General features: G+C 35.0%; 3 protein-coding genes across 20 annotated transcripts in view; all 3 read right to left on the minus strand.

Moving 5' to 3' along the window:
• Nucleotides 1–820: 820 nt before the first annotated feature.
• On the minus strand, nt 821–15,337 carry LOC102596055 (uncharacterized). Of its 13 annotated transcripts, none has more exons than XM_015306149.1 (15): nt 15,016–15,337; nt 13,851–13,907; nt 13,647–13,742; nt 12,776–13,045; nt 8,029–8,219; nt 7,836–7,955; nt 6,670–6,829; nt 5,951–6,154; nt 5,572–5,753; nt 3,665–3,803; nt 3,424–3,591; nt 2,462–2,722; nt 1,959–2,066; nt 1,520–1,554; nt 821–1,430 (listed from the first exon to the last, which is right to left on the minus strand). In XM_015306149.1, the coding sequence occupies exons 7-15, from the start codon at nt 6,781–6,783 to the stop codon at nt 1,049–1,051; spliced, it is 1,593 nt and encodes a 530-aa protein (XP_015161635.1). In that variant the 5' UTR covers nt 6,784–6,829; nt 7,836–7,955; nt 8,029–8,219; nt 12,776–13,045; nt 13,647–13,742; nt 13,851–13,907; nt 15,016–15,337; the 3' UTR covers nt 821–1,048. The 13 variants fall into 13 exon arrangements, with proteins under 13 accessions (XP_015161635.1, XP_015161632.1, XP_006341352.1 ...); XM_015306146.1 differs by having other exon boundaries at nt 14,464–15,337; XM_006341290.2 differs by having other exon boundaries at nt 14,024–15,337.
• A 447-nt stretch (nt 15,338–15,784) lies between these two features.
• On the minus strand, nt 15,785–21,369 carry LOC102595715 (uncharacterized). Of its 5 annotated transcripts, XM_015306154.1 has the most exons (7): nt 21,016–21,369; nt 20,670–20,767; nt 20,449–20,584; nt 18,047–18,172; nt 17,167–17,268; nt 16,697–16,731; nt 15,785–16,615 (listed from the first exon to the last, which is right to left on the minus strand). In XM_015306154.1, the coding sequence occupies exons 2-7, from the start codon at nt 20,723–20,725 to the stop codon at nt 15,997–15,999; spliced, it is 1,074 nt and encodes a 357-aa protein (XP_015161640.1). In that variant the 5' UTR covers nt 20,726–20,767; nt 21,016–21,369; the 3' UTR covers nt 15,785–15,996. The 5 variants fall into 5 exon arrangements, with proteins under 5 accessions (XP_015161640.1, XP_015161641.1, XP_015161639.1 ...); XM_015306155.1 differs by having other exon boundaries at nt 20,675–21,368; XM_015306153.1 differs by having other exon boundaries at nt 20,670–21,368.
• Nucleotides 21,370–24,781: 3,412 nt separating this feature from the next.
• LOC102597485 (protein transport protein Sec61 subunit beta-like) overlaps nt 24,782–25,325 on the minus strand; it is an 844-nt gene continuing 300 nt past the window's right edge. The window contains exon 2 of one of the 2 annotated variants that reach the window (XM_015306158.1): nt 24,782–25,286. In XM_015306158.1, coding sequence (XP_015161644.1) covers nt 25,086–25,286 — 201 coding nt within the window. In that variant the 3' untranslated portion in view covers nt 24,782–25,085. Of the gene's footprint in view, nt 25,309–25,325 lie in introns of both variants that reach the window. The other variant, XM_015306157.1, reaches the window with a different exon arrangement.

A 25,325-nucleotide genomic window follows, 5' to 3' on the forward strand; every position in this document is an offset into this window, starting at 1 on the left:
CCCACTTAATGATCATATTGTTATCGTCCCATGCATCCGAGATCCGAAAAGGAAGGTTTATTTCTGATAATATAATTTTTCCTTTCAAATCAACTCATTGAAATAATGGAAAAATTTCAATTTTCTTTTATATAAAAATACTATTAGTTCTTTTTCTCTTATAGATTAAATCAAAATATTTGTGATAATAGACGCTGAATATTTTCAGTGATAAAAAATTGTGAATTTTTTTTTATAATATTACACCTAAGTTAACAGATAAATTTTACTTGATATAAGTTTATATTAAATTAAAAATACACCCTTTTGAAAGAAAACAAGACAAATTTTTTTATGAGTCAATTTAGATTGCATTCAGCTAAACTATGAAGTTTCTGTACAAATTATCCTGTTCTCAAATGAATATTATTTTAGTTTTCCTTCGTATTTCTGAAATGTTTAATTTTTATCCCTGCAGTTCATTAAATAAAAGATTTGAAGTATCCTTATTTATTCATACCTTAAAAGTTTAGAGCTATCTGAACTTAAAACTTTTATTTTGCTCGCATATATTATATAAAAATTAAGTTACGCAACATAAGATATATAGTATTTTCACAAAGTTGTTGTAGTACTTAGAAACTAGAGTAATGCTTTTTTGGGTCTGTGTTTTCTTTCTCTTGGATATATATTTTGGCCTTCTGAGTCACTAATCACTATAATGTCTTACTGCATAACTTGTAAAATATTATGATACGAAAATATTCAAAAGAAAGGCTAGAGTTCATTGCGCATAATCAGGTGACAAAGGAAAGATTCAGCACATTAAACTCACATTAAATGTAGGAAAATTTTCAAGTGATGAATGAGTGCAAACGATTTTAAGTGTGTCGCAATGCAATTTACATGTATGCTAATTCACACCGACACAAAACATATCAATCAGATTGTTTGAGGAATCCTAATTAATATTGTTGGAGCAAAGGATCGTCAACAAAAACATTATGTGTTGATAAAAAGAATGTTAATAAACTCATTTCACAGAGAAATTGATGTCTTGCTCCACAATTCAATGAAGAAGGATATCGATATTCATATGTAACCTTTTCTCCATATCCTCCTCTTTTGAAATCTCATCCAGATACTGCTGCAGCCAAGCTACATCAAGCTCGACTTCCACGGCAGTAGAGACAAAAGATTTCATCTGTTTGATTGATGAAGAAACAACATCACCAGCTTTCAGCCTCTTTACAACATCACAAACTAGATCAAGAAGGGAAGTTCTGGAAGCCAATGATTTGTAGTGACAATTGACTGCAATGTCACCATACTTGGCAAAAATGGCAGTCAATATGGGAGCACTGCTAACTTTTACTTTATAGCCATGCACATCCACCTTGACCTCATTATTTTGGCGCACTCGTTTTGGAGTTAAATTATGCTGCTTGGTCCTACAGCAACATAAAAAGAATACGTTGTTCAGCTCGAATTACATTCATTATTATGCAAAGGGGGTCTAAATGCGATATTAATAACTTACGTTGTTGGAGGAGCCAGATCATCAGATGCTTTCCCCTGCCAAATTTTAGAGCATAGAAAGGTGTTATGAAATAAATACTAAGATTAAGTTTTTAGATATCTATCGATTCACCATGCATGCTTTCTAGGTTCTCTCTCTCATCTGAACTTCTGCTGCAGTTTGCCATTCACAATGATACACTTGAATACTTTTAGAGACCAAAATGGTTGTCGTGCAAGGTGAAAATGACTAATTTAAGAGGATAAAACAAGAACCAAGAACTCACTATTTAGAACCAGTTTGAGCTTCAAACAGGGTTGAGGAAAAATAAGGGGCAGAACAAACACTTTACTTGAATTGACATAATATTCCAAAACAACTACATTCATTCACTTTAGTAAGCACTTACTGAAAGTAGGCTACTGAAAGCCAGATCAAATTAATGATAACAGATGTTTACCTCTTCATGTGATGGCAAGTACTTCCTCCTCCTTTTACGTTGTTTACGTTGTTTTTTACAGGCTTTGGGGAAATTGATTTCTTTGGTGTTTGAGACAGAACCCAGTACCTGCAGAGATCAATTTATGTACATAATAAGTCCAAATTAAGGGGTAACTTAAATACTTTACTTGAGTCGACATAACTTTCGAAATGAGGACATTCACGTCAGTGTAATCACTTATGGAAGGTTTTCTAATATAATTAAATAAGCCAGCTCTAATTAATGATACTGAAATAAATGTTGACCATTTCTTCTGATAGCGAATTCTTACTTTTACATTGTTCTTTAGAGGTTTTGGAAAAATTGATTTCTTTGGTGATTGAAAAGGCAGAGCCCAATGCCCGTACAATTTAATTTATGTATATAATAAGTCCAGAACTAAGGGGCAGAAATAAATGATATACTTAAATACACAACTTCCTAAACGAGTTCAGTCAATTAATGCTAACTGTTTGATTTACCTCAGCTCTTGATTCACCAACTGATGACCGCCGTCTTATATTTGATCTCCTTTCTCCACTTATCCAAGCATCATCATATCCTTCCTCTGCTTTATTCAAAAAAGTAGGTTTCCAACCTCTTTTCTTTGAAGTTTGAGTAGCTTCTGGATCTACTGCTTCTTTGGTTGCTTCTGATTCCTTTAACGATGAAACTGTCTCTAGAACAACATCATCGTTCTTATGCGCAGCATGTGGTGCAAGCTCTTCCGGAGCACTTTCCACCTGACAAGTGTGTAGCACAGGAAGAATTAACATCATTACTATAAATCCAGATCACTTATTATCAACAACCAAAGTATCAACAATTAATCAGCAAAACAAGAGCTTCTGACTATCTCGTAAAGGACCTTAAAGTTTTATCTTTCTCAAGCTAGTCTAAGAATGAGGACAGGTTGGTGGAAAACTACATGTGTACACATTCCTGAGTTTGGAAAAGTAAAAAGAACTTAAGAGAAACATCACCTGACAAGTTAGGATCACAATGCTTTAAATTTAACAAAGAACATGGGATCAAAGTTATAAAAGCACTGTAGCACATTGTGTAATGATCCATAATAAATACTCGCAGCTGATGCTACAGATTGCCTTCAACGTATTAACAAGGAGGGTCCAAGTCATCTTATTTGAACGGTCAAACATGTCATTATTTCCTTTATCGGAACTGTCACTGTTGACATCAAGGATTACATTTTTCTTTCCTCTTCTATTTTTTGATAGTTAGTATCAAATTTCTTTCTTTTCCCACCTCATTTTCCTAAGATTCTTAGATCTTCAGTTTTTCATGATCGGCTGATTGCATGTTTATCTGCTTCCATTTCTTTGTAAATTAGACAGGAAAAGGAGAAGCATAGAATTATACAACTAAACAATCATAGATTTTTTAAATAAATGCAGCAATTACTTTGAATATCAGATAGACCCACCATAGCTTTAGTTTTAATCGCCTCCCTCCACATTAATTCAACAACTTCTGAATAGTTGTTAAAGGAAATGCCAAGGTCCGTCACTGCTTTTTGAAGATATGGATAAAGTTTGACAGCACTTTCTTGAAGAACTTTCTCTCCCAGCACATAGGAACGAGGTGAAACATTCTAAACCAAAATAAGACGTCATTAAAAACAATGAGAAAGATAAAAGAATAAACTTATAGAGGAAAAGCAATACCTGATTTTCCTTCTTTACACTACTTATGAGGATGCTCACAAGGATGTTCAGAAGCTGCATTGGAATATCATCACTCTCTTTTATTATCATGGTCATTATTTCTTTCATGTTCATGAATACTTCATCAGGGTGGTCCGGCCTTAAAATAGGGAAAGAGACAAAACAGTTGTCAGCCATTCCCCAGAAGAAAAAAATGGCAAATTGAGAAACTGGTAGTCTTTGAATGTTATGAAGGAAAAAAGAATCTGGTAGACTTTGACATGCTATGCACCTTAGCATATAATTTCATTTATGCTGCATTCAATATAAGAATAACCACAGTGAATATACTGCTAAAACTGTCATATACTCCCTCCATACCATTTGCTATAACAGTGTTTGATTGGTCCAAGTTAAGGGTGTATAATTGACTTGTGATAAATTAGTGATATCTGAAAACTATCTAATTAATAGTCAAAGAGATAGCTTGATAAAGAAAACATCAACTTATCAGAATCCAAATTTGAACAGTCACAAACATTGAATTTTTAAAAGTTGGCAGCCGGTTGTTTAGAAATTTCAGAAAAAAATAGTGGATGAGAAGACTAGATAACAAAGGAGGGAAGATAACAGTATTTACATCAACGCTCTTTAATATGCCCACATGCTTTAAATATATTGTCTTTGCATGCTTGTAAGGGTTTCAACAATTTGGTGATTTTTATTGGAAGGGAAAGAACGGTCATACGAGCTTCACCTAGTAGAGACTAGAGAGGGGAAGAAGATTATGGTTCCCAAATGGAGTGAGCAGGACTTGGACCACTATCCACCTATAATACAATTCTCTTAGAGTAAGTTGTGGAGATTTTATACGGACAAAAATGTGCATGCTTCATGGATAAGGTTATATTGACTAATTATGGACTAGAATGGTGATTAATTAACTGGTGAGCGGGTAAATTCATTTGGAAGTGACTTCTCTTCAACATGATTGAAGCTGCTGAAACTGTACTTAGTAGTTGATTAGTGCCAGCAATGAGACAAAGTTTCTACCACTCCCCCTGGTCTTTCAGCCATTACTTCCTTCCTTTTTTACTTTTCAAGTCTACCAATCTTATTTAAGATTGAAAAATCCGTCTGGAGCCAACCCTTTGGGCCAACTGCAACCTTCGGAACTTGGGGATGATGGGCCCTCTCCTCTATCCTTCTCCACTTAAATATTGGATTTAGTTCACTTGGGGAAGGACTCAAACTTGTAACCTAAGACAAGTCCCTCAACCGGTGCCTGTTGAGCTCATCCCTGGGGGCTTAACTCAATCCATCATTTGATCCACAAATACCAACATACCACACTTACTTCATGTCGCCAAAACATAAAAGAGGAAAACAACACTGTAAATCACTGCTGTTCTTTTCCACATTTCCACTCCCATTTAACTAGCTCTACATGTTCTGAATTGGGCATAATTGATTGACCACCTTCAAAGCCCAAGTCAAATCAAATAGAACAATTTATATTCAAAAAATGGCTCACGGAATTTGGTTGTTCTCAGCTGGAGCGATCGTTCAAGGACATGCAACTGCTGAGGCACCTATCTAAAAGTTCTTCTAAGACAGAAATTGACCAAGACAAACTCTAAGCCAAGTAGCTAACTAAAATATACTAAACCACAAGATAGCACTAGTCACAAGCAATTACTCTTCTCATCCATGAGCGTTCTGCTCTTTAAAGTTGACAGTTTGCAGTTATTTTCTTGTCTTAGTGCACAAATAACTAAACTTGTGGCAAGGACAGAGCATATATCATATTACCAGAAATAAATGAACAATAATAGATAAAATACCAGCAAAGTAACAACCATGTGGTCGGTTTCAATTCCTCTTACCTATAGGAAAATTATGAATGTATATCATAATTGGAGGTATACCTTATACTATTTAAAAAATGTTGAAACATCTGAACAATCAATGCATCTAACTGGAGATCCAACATCAGCACGCACGTTTGGTACTTCGCAAGAACTTCAATAATTGAGACAGCCTTTGAATAACAGCGACCCTCCAAGCAAGATAATTTCCCAAATGCCAAAACTGCAAGCTCAAAAAAGTCCTGTCCGCCAATTGAGCAAGAAACCAAACCAAGAGTACATATAAATACTATTCATGCATCCAAGAAAATCATATATGCATAACTACCTACAGAATCTGAACCATCAATTAAAAAGCAAAACAGCATAGTTAGAAGAGAGACTGGCAACCAGTCTGACTTCCAATTTCAATAAAGAAGGCTGTATGAGTTGTACTTGCCTCAAGTCTGGTATCATTATATGGTTGATCTGGAGCTGTAATTCTAATGATCTCACTCATGGAAGATGCAACTGACACCTTCACATCTATGTCAGGATGCCGTAGAACTCCATCTGTAACCAGTGCTTCCATTGCAGGCTTAATAGCATCTCGCACTGATGCAGGGGGAACTTGCTTCACCATTGACAAAAGATGCTCCAAGTTCTGAAAATTGCATACCAAAAAGAAGTGATTGAACTATGTCAAATACATTGGAAACGCTTCTCTGGATAACAAATGAAATCTAGATCATAATTCATGAGATCTAGTAGAAAATAAAGAATGATAAAGTTCTAAACAAAATCACAAGGTCAAACATATCTCTCTCTTTCCACAGTTTTATGTTCTTTCATCCATCAGGAGGCCTGATTATTGCCTTTAAACAACAAGAAGTAAACAAACACAGCGAGATAATTGACTGCCAGATCAAACAAATAAGCAATGTCACACTGGAAATCCCAATTTATGATAAAACCTATGTTGAAGCACAAGAAGGAAAGTTGGGCCAAGTTCTTTCAGAATAAACATGATTGAAGATGGATGGTGTTGACTGATCTTTCTTCCCTAGTTATGTGCAAGGAACACGTTAATAATTGCAGTTATCAAAACCCAATGAAAATCAACAAGGTTATGTACTTTTTGCTTATGACATTGAGGAAAGAAAAAGAAAAGGTTCTCACATCAAGTTTCTCCAGAAGCTCCTCTTTAGAAGATGGGGGTTGCTGAAGTAGCTCATTCCCAACTTCAAGAAGTCCTTTGATGCATTCCTCCTCAGAAACAGAAGCACAAGCCATGGAAACCGTTTCCTTTGTTCAAAGCACACAAAGAACAAGAAGTGAACTGCAATTTGGAAACTAGGTTTTAAGATGCAAAAACCCTAAAGAAATTACAAGAGAGAAAATGGGAAAACGGCGGTGCAAAAAGGCCTCAAAAGTAACGCCAGTACTAGTATACAAAAGACAAGTAAGAGAGAGGCAGAGAGGAAAAGAGGGGTATGAAAAATGGGCGCCTACAGCACAGGCAGCGCACATCTGTCAACGAGTTATTCAAAAACCCAACCTTTTGTGCTGTTAAGGAAAAAATTTCAATGTGTGTGAGTAGGACTGAGGTTGTCTAAACTGCGTGAATTTTCAGGTTTTCCCTCTTAAAATTGAGTTTCAATTAAAAGAATTTGCCAAAAAGGGTATATTAATAAATGCCCTGCTTAGATTACAGTAATCTGTATAGATTCACTTCTTCTCTGCCCTTTCTGTGTGCTTCTGCTATGAACGTATTCCACCAACATCTAAAGATCAAAAGAAATGTAAAGGTGTAATAACAATAAGAAGCTCTCAGTTTCGGACTTTATTCGTTTTTATGTTGAAACTCAGATGAGTAATGTTTATGCTAGCAACTATATCAACTTAAGGATATAATAGGAAAGTAATCCAAGAAGAAAATTATACTCGGTATTGTAAATCTATCTCGGGTATCAGAAATATAAATACATTTGCAGCGGGTCTTGCAATAGATTATGTAGTTGAATGCAATGTTAGACATTAGAACTGTTATAACCTATTGAAATAATATCCGAGTATGTGAAATAAAGATTTGTTTTCTAAAAACGTAACAGGAAAGGAAAAACTGATTAAATCAAATTTGTTGCCACCAAGAACCTAGGGAGACCCACATATTGAAAGGTCTAAAAAGGTAAGGGAACAAAGTCTTGGGTCTTGTTCAGAGACAAATCTAGTTGGAATGGTTTATTCAAAATCACTGCTTTGAGTCTGGATCATGTATAAATTATAGAATTAAGACATGCAGATATAATAAACTTACTGATAAGGATTGCAAATATATTACTCACGTGCAGTACACACAAGTTGGCTTTCTTGTAAACAATGTTTTCATCACCTTAGTGGCTGCCCACTCAATGACCGTGTTGTTATCATCCTATGCTTCCTTGATATCTCAAGAACATCAGACTCTGCATCCTAGATCGTGTTATACATTTCTTTAAGGGCATACTATTGTAGAAACTCAACAGTATTGCATATTACCTGAGGAAGGAGTTCAGCTCCGTGGATTTGCACTTGAATAGACATACAGTTGACTGTAAAATCACTATACTTTGTAAAGATGTTATCAGACACAGGTGCAATGCCGGCTCTAATCTTGTAGCTACTGAGTATAGCATAGACATAGCATCTCCGTATCTGGTTCAGAGAGCCCCAAGGACTAATCATCGGTCCTGAAGATCAGCAAACTATTAGAAATGATTATTCCAAACATAAAAGATCTTAACTGAAATGTGAAGGCAGCGAGCTAAGCAAATAGGTTAGACCTAATAGGCGGCAAATGAGTGTTTATATCAAATACAGATATACTAAACTCAGTACGGTAAGAGAGAGAAAGTTAACTTTTAATTTACATCACTTAGCTACACGTTAATAGGCATTATCTCCACAGATTTGGTACGTGTTGCCTCCTTGGCGCAATTCCGTTATAAATGGATAGATAACATTTCTTTATAGCTTCTTCCATTTAACACAATAGTAAGATTTCCTCGTCATTGGCGAAACTAAATCAATTCTTCTGCTATATCTATCACAATTCCTACAGTTCTCAGCATAATAAATCCTTATCCTACAAAGACAATCAAGGAAACCTTAATCTAAGTAAAGATTTAACCTTCTGCATAAAAGACAAACTTGTAAGGATAAGATTAATCAAAATGCTTGGAGAAGCCCTCTGCAGAAAATCACATAGAATACCACACTCTAGATAACTTCTTCTTTAAATGCAGAGCAGAAAAGAAGGGATTCCTTTCCTGAAGTTGGACATAGAAAATCAATGCAAAGCATGAGAAAGTCACCTTTACATAAATGAAATTAGCTTAACGTGTATGGTCATGGTATCATTCAATACTTTTACAGAAGTTATAGATTGGTTAATTTATCATTTCAATTAACATTTAAATCAAGGCTGATTCATCTATCTACATGAGCATCCCCATAAGGTTAAATGTCTAAGGGAGAGACATTCACTGGCATGCATATGCTATTTCAGTTGTAGAAACTCAACAGTATTGCATATGACCCTGAGCAATACTGTTGTGGATTCGCACTTGAATAGACATACAGTTGGTTGAAACATCTCTGTACTTTGTAAAGAGAGCATCAGACACAGGTCTGTGTCCGCTTAAATCTTGAAGCTACCGAGTAGAGACATAACATTCCATATCTGGTTCAGAGAGTCCCAAGGCCATATCATCGGCCCTGAAGATCAGTAAATTATTAGAAATGATTACTCCAAACATATTAGATCCTATACTGATATATGAAGGCAGCAAACTAAGCAAATAAGTTAGACCTAATAGGCTCCAAATGAGCGTTTATATCAAATCTAGAGTATACTGAACTCAGTAAAGTAAAAGAGAAGAAATCTAGTTAACTTTCGGTTTTACATCCCTCGGCTATACAAGGTTGATAAGTATAATTTTCTCCACCGATTTGGTCCTGCGTTGACTCTTGGCACAATTCCATTCTAAATAGGTAGATTTCATTTCTTTATAGCTTCTTCCACTTAACACAATAGTAGGACGAGAAATCAACCCTTCAGCTCTATTATCGAAATTCCTACGGTTCTCAGAATAATAAATCCTTACCCTATAAAGACAATCAAGGAAACCTTAAGCTGAGAAAAGCTTTAACCTTCAGTAGAAAAGACAAACTTGTATGGATAAGATCAATCAAAATGCTTGGAGAAGGCCACTGCAGAAAATCGCATAAAATACCACTCTAGATCACTTCTTTAAATGCATAGCAGAAAAGTAGGGATTCCTTTCTTGAAGTTAGACATAGAAAATCAATGGAAAGCACGAGTAAGTCTCCTTTACATAAATGATATTAGCTCAACATATGTATATGGACATGGTATCATGCAATATTTGTACAAAAGCCATAGATTGGTTAATTTATCATTTCAATTTATATTTAAACCAAGGCCAATTTATCCATCTTCCTTAGCATATCTAAGGTTAAATATCTAAGACGGAGCCATTCACTAGCAAAACCTGTAATAGTAATTTCAGTGGTAAAGCTCTTGCTGAATATTGTGATAACAAGTAACAGGGCAGATACTCAAAGCACTAAGACACTGCAACTTTACTCAAAAGCTTCAAACTTCACTAAGAGTGTATTTTGTATTGAGGAAAACATTTTCTGGAAAATGTTGTCTAATATTCTTGTGAGAAATATATTATTGAATTGTGTATCTAAATAGTTACATTGAGACCCTATTTATAGACACTACATTGGAATCCTTTTCCAACTAGAATTCCTATTCTTATTCCTATTCCTATTCCTATTCCTATTCTAAGTAGGAAATACTTATTTCTATTCTAACACTCCCCCTCAAGCTGGTGCATACAAATCATATGTACCTAGCTTGTTACAGATGTAATTAATACGAGGACATGTGAGGGACTTGGTGAAGATATCTGCAAGCTGATCATTTGACTTCACAAAATTTCGTAACAATATCTCCCGAGAGTATCTTTTCTCTGACCCTTCGGGGTGGCCCAGTGGTTTGGGCTTGGGACTTCCATGTTGGAGGTCTCAAGTTCGAAACCCCTTGCCAGCGAAAGCAAGGGGTTTGCCTTCTGGGTCGAGCTCGTCGCACCAGGCTTGCCTAGTGCGGGTTACCTCTCCTATGTGGTTTGCGAGCTATTGCATAGGAGCGGGGGTTTTACCCTGTGCGCATCCAAAGGATAGCGGCTACAGGTTTCCTTTGTCATCAAAAAAAGAGTATTTTTTCTCTGACAAAGTGACAGTCAATCTCAATGTGCTTAGTCCTTTCATGAAACACTGGATTTGATGCGATATGAAGAGCCGCTTGATTATCACACACAAGTTCCATCTGATCAATTTTGCCAAATTTTAGTTCTCCCAGCAACTGTTTGATCCAAACTAGCTCACAAGTTGCTGTCGCCATTGCTCGATATTCTGATTCTGCACTAGATCGAGCAACCACATTCTGTTTCTTACTCTTCCACGACACCAAATTACCTCCTACTAAAACACAATATCCGGATGTCGAACGTCTATCAGAGGGTGATCCTGCCCAATCAGCGTCTGTATATCCAATGATATGCTCATGGCCTTGATCCTCAAAGAGTAGTCCTTTACCGGGAACTGACTTTATATATCGTAGAATACGAACAACTGCTTCCCAATGACTATCACAAGGGGAAGTCATAAACTGACTCACAACACTCACGGGAAAAGAGATGTCAGGTCTAGTCACTGTGAGATAATTCAACTTTCCAACAAGCCGTCTATACCTTTCAGGATTACTAAGTATTCTTGTTGTTTTTCCACATTCGTAGTAACTGGCATCAATGTGTCAAATTCCTCCATGACTGCCTATACCTGTCCCAAGTAAGTAGACATATCGGATTCTTGTTTCTTTAAGTTGGTCAATCGAGCTATCACATCATAGAATCGAGACATGTAATTAGTGTATGAAGCACGAGCCTTTTCCCAAACTGTATAACACGTCTGGAATGGGCGAAACAAGGGCATCAACTTGGAATCAATAGAACGCCATAGGAGACTACATAATTGAGCATCTACTTTCTCCCATTGTGCTTTGGCTTTGGCTTTTACATCTTCCTCACTAGTCATTGCCTTTACATCTACCACATAAGCCTTGTTCGTTAAGTGATCTTGGACACCTTGACCCTTGCACCACAGCTCAACCGAGGAAGCCCAAGATAAATAGTTTGAACTTCCCAATAAAAGTTCTGAAGTGATTATAGGGCTAGAACTTCCAATCCCCATATTTTTAGAACCAAAAACATCACACCCAAAAGACATTATGCTAAATTTGTCTTGGAAACAACAAAAACTGGTCAAAAGCAATATGGGCCTGGTCGTAATGGCTGGACGACCCCAACTGTGAAAAAACTTCTCAAAAAATATGATCAGAAAAACCCTCACGCGCCGGCGCGTGAGCCAGATCTCGCCGAAAACTACCACCTCCGATCAGCGCATGAGAGCGCGTGGGGTGATGTTTTCCGGTGGTTCTGGCTGGGGTTTGGTCGCGGGGGCTTTCCGAGCCTCGTGGTGGTGTTGGTTTTCGCACAACACCCACAGAAGGAAAAAAGAATAACAAAATCAGACCCAACAGTCACCGGAAATTGACATAGACATACGGTGACTTGTTTGTTCTCACCAATGCTCTGATACCATGTGAGAAATATATTATTGAATTGTGTATCTAAATAGTTACATTGAGACCCTATTTATAGACACTACATTGGAATCCTTTTCCAACTAGGATTCCTATTCCTATTCCTATTCCTATTCTAAGTAGGAAATACTTATTTCTATTCTAACAATTCTCATGTGTAGTTGGTCAAAATATTTTGGAAAACATTTAGTCTAGACTTCTCTAATGAAAGTAGAGAAAACAAGTTTCATAAGTGACATTTCAAGTTCATTGTGTCCTCCCCACCCACCAAACATCCCCAATCCCCACCCCATTAATCATTCAACCCCTGAACCCCCAAATCCCTACCTCATCCCGCCACATAGTGTTTTGCTAGATCATATATAAATGCTCTTGGAATAATATTATTTTTCTTACTAGAAACCCACTTATTTTCCAATAAAATATTGTCTAGGAAAACATTTTCCCATGTACCAAACACACCCTAAGTGCAGAAACGTCAAATGATTTAACATTCAGACTGAAGAACATAATCTTAAGAAAATATATGCCTGAGGGAGCACTGGGCATTACCATCAAACAAGAACCAGATAGAGAAATGTTTCCCAACAACATCTTCAATATTAGAAGGGCCAGATAGCAGCTTTTGAGATATCTAGTGATCAAATCCAAGACAACGGGTTCGGCTACAGAAGGAGAACAGTTAAAGACCACTAAAGCACATATGCAAACCTAAGAGGAAGCTTGATCTTTGACAAATGTGAGAATACGGGAGAACCAGTCGCATAACAGAAATAGTTGTCCTTGCACAACTGACAGTATTTGTAACCATGATCTTTGTCCCTGCACAATTTAGAAACAGTTAATGCAGCTACTAATAGAAATAATCCCATCAAAGTAACTAAATAATCATATGATCTACATAAGTAACATAACAAATACAGTTATATGTATCAACAGGAAATCCTCATGAGTTACCTTCTCGTTCTTTAAATTTCAAGAAAAATAATGGCAACATGGAATTATTTAACTCTGTCAGGCACCGCCATATTGAAGCGAGTCTTGGTATCTTGAACCGTAGAAATGCATTGACATAGTTCATATTCATAAGGGAGAACAATTTGGAGTGTAAATGATAGAAAGATGAATAGATAACGAGAACTGCTTGAGATATCTAATGATCAAATCCAAGACAATGGGTTCAGTTATTGAAGGATACTAAAGCACATATACAAGCCTAAGAGGAAGTTGCACATAAAATAGTCTTTTGCCTCATTGGGGACTGGGCTAACATTCTAAATATTTTTGTATAACCTTTTTGTAGCATAGACAATTGTAATGAATTTGACAGCATCTCTTTTGTACACTAATATCTTCATGCCAACAATAAATCTACTTACTTCATAAAATTAAAAAAATTAAAAAAACTAAGAGGATGCTTGACCTTTGACAAACTAAGAGAACCAGTGACCACATACATAGTAGCACCCATGTACAATATGCCCAAAGCCCTACACAAGAGTCCAATTTAAGCTGTCCCCTGAAACGTTTCAGGAGATATCAATAAATTTTCCTAAAGAAGGAAAAATGCATAACATACTTTACCCAAAATAATTCTTCTCCAAGTGAGAGTACTAGCCTAACCTACCTCACAAATCACAAATGACAGTGTTATTTCAACGTCCGCTGATTCTCTTGATCATATCTGAAGCCATTACAAGTTTCCAAAGTCAACTGAAAGATCAATTTAGAAAGATAAAAACGTACTAATACTTATTTTTTAGAATACAGATCCTCAACTGAGAGTATTTCTACCCCTACCTCATAAATCACATGGACATCTTTATTTCAACAGTCGACTGATTATGAACTACTCCAGGCTTCATAACTACCATATGCAGATAAGACCATAGCCTATTGATGTACAAAGGTCGCATAACAGACTTACTTTGTGCTAGCAAAATAATAATTTAGAAACAGTTAATGCAGCTACTAGTAGAAATAATTCCATCAAAAGTTCTCAACTGGAACTCCGTTAGTCACTGCCATTATGGTACTTAAAAGATCTTGAAGCTACTCTTGAGATAATGGCGTGGAACCCTAACAATGAATTGACACAGTACATATTTATGGGATGAGGAAGAAGTGAGAATAATTTAGAGCTTAAGTGATATGGAGATGAATATTACAAGTTTCCATCTTTGTCCCTGCACAATATAGAAATAAAGTATCAGAAGTAACTGGAAATCCTCCTGAGTTACCTTCTCCTTCTTTAAATTTCAAGAATTGAAGCGAGTGTTAGTATCTTGAATCCTAGCAATGAACTGATGAAGTACATATTTAGAGCGAAAGTGATATGGAGATGAATATTACAAGTTTCCATCTTTGTCCCTGCACAATATAGAAATAAAGTATCAGAAGTAACTGGAAATCCTCCTGAGTTACCTTCTCCTTCTTTAAATTTCAAGAATTGAAGCGAGTGTTAGTATCTTGAATCCTAGCAATGAACTGATGAAGTACATATTTAGAGCGAAAGTGATATGGAGATGAATATTACAAGTTTCCATCTTTGTCCCTGCACAATATAGAAATAAAGTATCAGAAGTAACTGGAAATCCTCCTGAGTTACCTTCTCCTTCTTTAAATTTCAAGAATTGAAGCGAGTGTTGGTATCTTGAATCCTAGCAATGAACTGATGAAGTACATATTTAGAGCGAAAGTGATATGGAGATGAATATTACAAGTTTCCATCTTTGTCCCTGCACAATATAGAAATAAAGTATCAGAAGTAACTGGAAATCCTCCTGAGTTACCTTCTCCTTCTTTAAATTTCAAGAATTGAAGCGAGTGTTGGTATCTTGAATCCTAGCAATGAACTGATGAAGTACATATTTAGAGCGAAAGTGATATGGAGATGAATATTACAAGTTTCCATAGTCAAGAACATGATCTTTGTCCACCACAATATAGAAACAGTTACTACTAAAGTACTAATAGAAATAAGTAACCGAAGTAACTTTAAAGAAATCAATATGAAGATAAATCGACGATAGGCCTTTCCGAAGTACTTCTTTGTATAGAAGAAAGCGTTCGTCTCCGGTTTGGAAAAGATTGAATGACGGGAGGTCAAGTTTTACATACCTTTTGGCTTCATAATTTCGATACGTTGTTCCGGAGGACTAGTCATACCAGGATCGTTTGGTTGGAACCAAATTACGGAATTAATTATTTCAAAATAAGTTGTCATATAAAAAGTTATTCTACCTGTATAGCATTTTGTTTTTATTGTATTTCGTTTATCACCTTATTTTATTGTTGTTATAATTTTCTTATTGGGTTTTGCAATCCCGATAGCTAGTCTCATGTGATGCTCCATGATGTTATTGTGGGATTTGGGCGGTAGAATTAGTATTTGAGTGATGAATTAATAGATTGATTGTGGATTATTGTTCTCTATGTCATGGATTATAAAAAAATTCGAGTGATGAATGTGCACAATTTTGTTGTGTAACGCTATGCAATATACATGAATGTGTTCAAGGAATCCTAAATATTGTTGGAGAAGAGGATATTCAACAAAACTTTATGTGTTGGTAAAAAGAATGTTAATAAACTCATTTTACTGAGAAATTGTCTCGCTCCACAATTCAACAAATAAGAATATCCATATCCACACGGACAGACTTACTTGTATATACACCATTCCAGATATCAAATTTAAAAAGTTGATCTAATACATGTTTTAGATTTACTTGGCAATAGTGTTCAAGAAAAGTAGCAAGGATAAAACAGCTCTACAGAAGCTCATTTAACCTACTTAGCCGATACTGTGCTTGATCCTCAATCTCCTTGATGTCCTGCTGAACTTTTTCACGCACTGTTTCAAACACTTTGACAGACCTTTCCACCTTTCCTGCTCGGCTTCGGGCCTCTTGCAAGCGCTTTTCAGCCTTTTTGAGCCGTTCCTCTGCAGCGAAGACCTTCCTATTCCTTTCTACCATGTCCTTTTTAGCTGCTATAGATACAAGCATGGTAGTCTTGCTTAACTCCATCAAATCCAATAACTTCTTCTCCATATCTCCCTCTTCTGAAATCTCATCCAGATACTGCTGCAGCCAAGTTACATCAAGCTTGACCTTCGCTGCAGCAGAAACCAAAGCTCTCATATCTTTGATGGAAGTAGAGCCAACATCACCGGTTTTCAGCCTCCTTACAACATCACAAACTATATCAAGAAGGGAAACTCTGAAAGCCAGTGATTTATAGTGACAATTGACTGCAATGTCACCATACTTGGCAAAAATGGCAGTGAGTATGGGACCACTGCTCACTTTTACTTTATAGCCATGCACATCAACCCTGACCCCCTTATTTCCGTGTACTCCTTTTGGAGTTAAATTATGTTGCATGGTCCTACCAAAAAAAAACTTTTTTCAGCTAGAATTACATTCATTATTATGCAAAGAGGGTCTAAATGCAATATAAATAACTTACATTGTTGGAGGAGTCGGATCATCAGTTGCTTCCCCCTGCCAAATTTTCGAGCATAGACAAGTGTTATGAAATAAATACTAAGATTATGTTTTTAGATTTCTATCACTTAGCCATGCATGCTTTCTAGGTTTACTTTCTCATCTAAACTTCTGCTGCAGTTTGCCATTCACAATGACACATTGAACACTTTAAGAGACCAAAATGGTTGTCGTGCAGGGTGAAAAAGACTAATTGAAGAGGATATAACAAGAACCAATTATCATAAATTAATGCCTAGGAGAACTCACATTTAGAATCAGTTTGAGCATCCAACAAGGTTGAGGAAAAATAAGGGGTAGAACAAACACTTGACCTGAATTGACATAATATTCCAAAACAAATACATTCATTCACTTTACTAAGCACTTACAGAAAGTAGGCTAATATTAATAGCTGAAAGCCAGATCAAATTAATGATAACAGATGTTTACCTCTTCTTGTGATAGAAAGTACTTCCTTTTACGTTGTTTACGTTGTTTTTTACAAGCTTTGGGGAAATTGATTTCTTTGGTGTTTGAGACAGAACCCAGTTCCTGCAAAGAAAGTCCAAATTAAGGGGTAAATTAAATACTTTAATTGAGTCGACATAACTTCCGAAATGAGAACGTTCACTTTAGTGTAAATAAGAAATGTCACATGGAAATCCTAATCTATGATAAAACCTAAGTTGAAGCACAAGAAAAAAAGCAATGCCAAGTTCCTTTAGAATAAACATAATACAAAATGGATCGTGTTGACTGATCCTTAATCCCTAGTTATGTGCAAGGAACATATTGATAATAGTAGATATCACAATCGAGGCCCAGCTTTTAGGTTAGGTAAATTTGTTTACACTTAATAGATCAGAAAGTAAAACCCAACCCAACAATCAGCAAAGTTCAAAAACTTAAGAACCATCCAATGTGGTATAATATTTATTGAAGGATAAGGTATCACATTATCTGGCTGTACAAGCCCTGCAATTCAATCCCAAACTAGAGGGGGTCAGCTGTATGAAACCTATGTATCCCTTCCGCAATTTCAGCCCTATTACGAGAATCAGTGAATCAACCTACCGCATCCCTTATCTGGACTTTGCCCCTCTTTGCTAAGTTAATTAAACATAGACAAGTTTTTAATTACTAGAATGTCCTGATAAAGAAATAAACCTCTTATAGGAGATGATCTTTCACTAGGGGTGCTTATAAGAATTTCACCTGATGCAAACCATGGCCAATCTACATTACATACATAAAAAAGGGATCGTTGGTTGTTATGTACTTTTCGCTTATGACATTGAGGAAAGAAAAAGAAAAGGGAAAAGGCTCTCACATCAAGTTTCTCCAGAAGCTCCTCTTTAGAAGATGGGGGCTGCTGAAGCAGCTCATTCCCAACTTCAAGAAGTTTTTTGTTGCATTCCTCCTCAGACACAGAAGCACGAGCCAGGGAAATCATTTCCTTTTTCCAGAGCACCGCAGTTTAGAAACCAGGTTATAAGTCTCAAAAACCCAAAAGAAATCACCAGGGATCAAAGGAAAAAACGGAAGTGCAGAAAAACCTAAAAGGTAACACTAGTACTAGTTTACAAAGGACAAGCAAGAGAGAGACGGAGAGAAAAAGAGGGGTTATGTGAAAACTGGAGCGCATACAGCACAGGCAGCGCACATCTGTCAATGAGTGAGTAGGACTTTTAGTGTTGTTAAGGAACAATTTTAAGTGTGTGAGTAGGACTGAGGTTGTCTTAACTGCGTGAATTTTCAGGCTTGCCATCTTAAAATTGAGTTTCAATTAAAGGAATTTGCCAAAAAGGGTATACTAATAAATGCCCTGCTAAGATTACAGTAATCTGTACAGTGTGTAGATTCACTTCTTCTCTGCCCTTTTTGTGTGCTTCGACTATGAACGAATACCGCCAAAATCTAAAGACCAAAAGAAATATAAAGATGATAATAGCAGTAAGAAGCTCTCAGTCTCGGACCTTATTCGTTTTTATGTTAAAACTCGGATTAGTAATGTTTATGCTAGCAACTATATCAACTTTAGGATATAATAGGAAAGTAATAAAAGAAGAAAATTATACTCGGTATTGTAATCTATCTCGGGTATCAGAAATAGAAATACATTTGCAGCGGGTCTTGCAATAGATAATGTAGTGGAATGCAATGTTAGTCCATGACACTACAACTATTATAGCCTATTGAAGTAATATCCGAGTATACAAATCTTTATTATTATTTTTTTCCTTCTCAAAAAAGAAATAAAGATTTGTTTTTCTAAAAACATAACAGGAAAGGGAAAACTGAATAAATCAAATATGTTGCCACCAAGAACCTAGGGGGTCTCACGTATTAAAAGGTCTAAAAAGGTTAAGGAACTAAGTCTCGGGTCCTGTACATAGACAAATCTAGTTAGGCTGGTTTAACCAAAATCACTGCTTTGAATTTGGAGCATGTATAAATATACAAAATTAAGACATACATGTAATAAACTTAGGGGTTGTTTGGTAGAGTAATAATACTAAATAGAGTGTATTAGTGATGCTTGCATTAATAATGCTTGTACTAGTAATGCTTGCATTAATTATACATAGATTATTTCTTATGCATTGTTTGGTTTGGTGTATTAAAAATAGCATGCATTGCATAAAAATATTTATTTACAAAGATGTCCTTATGATGGAAAAGATGTAAAAAAATAAAATTGAGGGGTAACTGAGCCTTTAACCATGCTAATGCATGTATTAAATTTCTTGTATTACTAATACCTAGAAATCCATGGTATTAGTAATACACTCCCCAATACACAATAGAGTGTATAACTAACTGAGCCTTTAACCATGCTAATGCATGTATTAAATTTCTTGTATTACTAATACCTAGAAATCCATGGTATTAGTAATACACTCTTCAATACACAATAGAGTGTATCGGTATAACTAATGCAAGCATTAGTTATGTACAAAGACAAACTTGTATGGATAAGATTAATCAAAATGCTTGGAGAATCCCACTGCAGAAAATCACATAGAATACCACACTCTAGATCACTTCTTCTTTAAATGCAGAGCAGAAAAGTAGAGATTACTTTCCTGAAGTTGGGCATAGAAAATTAATGGAAAGCACGAGCACGTCACCTTTACATAAACGATATTAGCTCAACTTGTATGGACTATGGTCATGGTATCATTCAATATCTTTACAAAAGTTATAGATTGGTTAATTTACCATTTCAATTTACATTTAAATCAAGGCTGATGCATCTATCAGCATGAGCATTCATATAAGGTTAAATGTCTAAGGGGGAGATATTCTCTGGCATGCATATGCTATTGCATCAGTACAAAGCTTCCAATTTCAGTGGTAAAGTTCTTAATGCGTACTGTGATAACAAGTAACAGGGCAGATATTCAAAGCACTCAACCATTGCACCTATACACAAAAGCTTCAAACTTCACGAAAGTCTCAAATGTAAGAGTGCAGAAGCCTCTAATGATTTAACGTTCACACTAGCAAACATAATGTTAAGAATATATCAATCAAGAACCAGACGGAGCAAATGTTTACCAACAACATCTTCAATATTAGAGGGCCCAGGCAAAAGTTTTTGAGATATCTACTTATCAAATCAAGACAATGGGTTCAGTTAGTAAGCATATGTACAAACCTATGAGGGAGTTGCCCATAGACTAGTTTTTCGCCTCTTTGGGCTAACATTCTAAATAGTTATAGTATAACCTTTTTGTAGCTTATCAGCTTCCTGCTATAGCATAGACAATTGTAATGAAGCTGACAGCATCTCTTTTGTATACTTAGCATCTTCTTGGCCTTTGACAAACTAAGAGAACAAGTCACCACATACATAGTAGCACCCCTGTACCATATGCCCAAAAAGCTGTGTGAGAATTGTCCAAATTAAGCTGTATCCTAAAAGAAATCAGGAAAACTGCATGACATACTTTACCCAGAAATCAGAATGCTTTATTGACGTTGGAACTCTGTTAGTCGCCGCCATAATGATACTTAAAAGAGAGTCTGGGTATGATGTCGTGGAACCCTAGCAATGAATTGACACAGTACATATTTGAAGGATTTAAAGCGAAAAAGTGATATGGAGACTATTTGTGACACCTTCAACTATGAGTATTAGTACAAGTAAGTCAACTGAACCTTTAGAAAGAAATGGAAAATATGATGGCAACATGGAATCATTCATGAGTAAGTGATAGGAAAACTTTGGAGTCTCTCTCACAGTTTGGGTAAAGATGATTGGGGAACAGAACCAATACAGCCGACAAGAATTACCTTCCCCTTCTTTAAATTTCAAGAAATATGATGAATATTCACAAGTTTCCATAGTAAGACCATGATCTTTGTCCCTGGACAATGTAGAAACAGTTACTAATAGAAATAAATAATGACACGAGTAACAAAATACTAGAAATTTCAAGAATTGAAGTGAGTGTTGATATCTTGAACCCTAACAATGAATTGACGCAGTACATATTTAGAGCAAAAGTGATGAATAATACTACAATTCCCATAGTCAAGAACATGCACAATATAGAAACAGTACTAATAGAAATAAATAGTCCCATCATCAAAGTGACGGGAGACATTCAAGAATCGAAGCAAGTGTTGCAAATGGTTTGAGAGTAAATGAAACCTTTCGGAAGTATAGTACTTTTTTTCCTCTAGTCTCCGCCCACAGCTTTACATACCTTTTGGCTTCAAAAACTCAGGCAATACTTTTATTTTGAGACAATTATATATATATACAAGAGACCTTTCGGCTTGCCTACGTGGCGCCATCACAAACCAGAATTCTCTTTTAATTTATTTATTTACAAAACTAGTCTTTCCCTTTCATGAAAAAATTGCGACTTTTATGAAAAATTGCGACTTTTATGAAATGTTGTGACTTTTATGAAAAGTTGCGATTTTAATGAAGAATTGCGACTTTTATGAAAAGTTGTAACTTTTATGAAAGGTTGTGATCTTTTCAAAGGGTTGCAACTTTTCCAAATAGTTGTAACATTTCCGATAAGACACAATAAATATTTGTTCACACTACCCTTTATTCTCTATAAATAGAGGGATTTCCTCTCATTTTAAAACAACAAAAATTCTGAATCTCCTCTTCTTCTTCTTCTTCACAATTAAATATTTGTGCACTTTGCTCCTGATGAGTGGCTCACTAATACCATTGCTTATGTTACAGATCCTGATATGTATTTTTACAGTCATTAATTTTTGCTTATGTTATTAAGGATAAGGATAAATGATAAGATGTAATCATTTTCATTTTTCTTTACATTATTAATTTTATTACTACGTAATCTTGTATGTAAGATAATATATTATTTTACTTTTAATAACTGTTAGGTTTAAGTATTATTTTATAAATTTCATGATATTAAATTTTCGCGCGAAGCACGGGTAATTTTACTAGTTTCAAATATAATGATACTCCTCCTTTCTTTTGTCACTAAACATATTTGTTCCAAAATATAGTTGTCAGTATATTTTTTTTTCTTTAACTTTGCCTTTAGCATTAATTATTCTAGAATTAAGAGATACATATAGAGTATACAGATAGAGATTAAAGAATTAATAAGGAAATATATTAGTTAAACAATACTATTACTCCCTCCGTTCATACTTATATGTCATCTTTATTAAAAATAGATAATTCTTAATATTTGGGATTTCACAAAATTAATGTATAAATGACACACCCTTGAAAGTCATTAGCATTGAAAGTAAGAATTTGACCAACATAGGGAAACTAAATGGTTAATTCATGTTCATTGGCCAATTAATTAATCAAAATAAAATAATTTATGTTTATTTATTAAAAACTTGAGTTAAAGAGAATACTGTTAGGGTTTTGCCCTGATTTTCTTACCATAATTTAAGATTTATTTTTCTTAAAGAAAAGACAAAACATTACCATAAATGTTTTTACTTTTCCTGAAAGGAAAATATAATATTCTTTCATATATGGTGTATTCTTTCCTTTTAGGAAAAGATTTTGGAGTAGCTAGTTCTTTTCTAGTAGGGAAGGTTTTAGGACTCTATAAATATAGGTTTGTTTCTTCTTAACACAAAAACAATAACATTCATAATGTAGTCGTTTAAGAGTCTTGTTTACGGGAAGATTTATTCTCTCTAAAGTTTCAATGTTTTTTCTTTATATTAGTTTTGATATAATAATATTTTGATTTTTAGTATAAGTTTTTCTTATCTGATTTATCAACCATATGATTTGCACATTGTAAGCTTCCGCATGACGACCTAATCACCCTTCAGAACCCAACAAATACTCCCTATGTCTCTAATTACTTGTCCACATTTCCTTTTTTAGTTATCCCCTAATTACTTGTCCATTTTGACAAATCAAGAAATGACAAATTTTTCTTATCCATTATATCCTCAATAAATTACTTTGAAAATGGCCGAACTAGTTTTTAATTCATCTTCATAATTAATAGGGGGTAAAATGGTAAACTCACTATATCAATTATTGTTTTCTTAACAGGTGTGTCAATTTAAAAGTGGACAAGTAATTAGGGACAGAGGGAGTACTAAATAAGAGTACAAAGATAAACTTGCATAGTTCTCTTAAGGGACTTAAAATCTAAAATGGTGACATATAAATAAAAACAAAGAGAGTAATTTTCTTTTAATAATTGTGTTAAATTTTATCATGACAACTAAAAAAGAACAAAAGAAGTATTTTTAATTTTTTATGTCTTCTTCCATGGGATTTACATGTCCAAATGCTAATCTCAATCAACTTTGTTAGACGTTCCATGAAGTTTATTGTGGGATTTGGACTTGAGAATTACTTTCTCCTTCTCATTTTATATGTCACATTTTTACTTTGCACTTGCATTAAGAAATGACGTAACTTTATCCTTCTACCTTTATTTAATATTTTCTTAAGTCAACTTTATAATAAATAATAAATACATTTTCAAGATTAATTAATGACTCTATCAAGGATATAATAGATAAAATATGATAATTTATGCATAAATTTTATAAAATTATAATTATTGTGGTCTAATTATTCACAGAGAGGGATGACATAGTGTTAAATTAAAATGGAAAAAAACATAAATATAGAACGGAAAATAGGACAGTTTTCCAATTTGCTCTAGTAGCTCCACTTGGCAGTCATCGAGCAAACCACAAAAATGAAGCTACAATTAAAAGTGACGTTGGAGTGAAATTAGTGGCCAACTAAATATAGATTAAATTACGAAATTGTCATCTTGACTGTAAGGGCATGTTTGGATTGGCTTTTGGCTTTTGGCTTATGACTTATAAGCCAAAAGCCACAAGTTAGGATTTCTAACTTATGACTTTTGACTTATTTTTGTTATTTTGACTTTAAAATAAGTGTTTATAAACACTTTTTAACTTTATTCAAACACTTCAAAACTGCTTAAAAGCTATTTTGACTTAAAAGCACCTAAAATAAGTAAATCCAAACGGACACTAAGTTGCTCTCTATTCACGTTTATAATTATTAATTAAAAAAATATAGAGTAAGTAATATCAGCCAACTTATTTAAATAAATTTATTAGTACAAATATAAAACATAAAATTAAAAAAATAAACAACATGATTTGAGAGATATTTTTATTTTTATATAATTTAATCTCATAGTATTAAATCTACTTATTACTACCATCAAAGGGAACTGGAAGGTAACTAAGGATTTCCGGTTGATATTTCCATAGCCTTGCAACTGTTGGAGAATAGCTATAAGAAATTTCTAAGACTTGTAACTGTAAAATGCACAAAGAAAAATCTGTGCTACTCCAAAATCAATTAGAACCATGTGCTATAACTACGAACAATTACAAGTGCCTCTGAATTGTGGTGATTGCTAAAACAAGAAGGGCCTTAATCCCGAATTAGTTATGGCCAGCTTTTTAACTTCTCTGCGTTTCATTCTATTATGGTTCTTTAGCACAGTATTCATCAATCTCACATATGAATCCAAATCTTCACGTATTCAAAAGCACATGAAAAACATAAAAGACAAACGAATAAATATAGGTAAAATGGATCGAAATTCCGAATTAATATTCCTTTTCTGAACAAAAACTACGCATTACTGATTAGAACAAACAAAAAGCACATGTAAACGTTCAAAATTCCCTTAATTGGAAGCTTCTTTTATCATCTTCCTAATATACTGAGTCAAATTCAGCCATCTAAAACTAAAACAGAAACAGAACCAGCAAACGATCGTGAAACGAAAACTGAAATTAAAAACAACAAACAAACAATTTTTTTCCTGTATGACGTGGGTTTCAAAATCACCATGATCCGAAATCAAAGATCCGAACCCGAATAATCAGGCTCCGGAGCCAGAGCCAGATCGGTAGCGGTAGAATTTGCCTAGGACATGGAGAGTAGTAACGAATCCAATGAAGCATAGGCTCATCACAAGGACGACAGTCGGGCTGATCTTCAGACCTGGAGAATCATCGGTATAGAAACGGAGCATGTTGCTAGCGTTGCCGGAGCCTACTACAGCGTTACCACCACCACCGCCCGCAGAGGAAGAAGCACCGAGCCTGCGTCGGCGCATACC

The sequence above is a fragment of the Solanum tuberosum genome, unplaced genomic scaffold, assembly GCF_000226075.1.
Source record: "Solanum tuberosum cultivar DM 1-3 516 R44 unplaced genomic scaffold, SolTub_3.0 scf00026, whole genome shotgun sequence".
NCBI classification, from domain to species: Eukaryota; Viridiplantae; Streptophyta; class Magnoliopsida; order Solanales; family Solanaceae; genus Solanum; species Solanum tuberosum.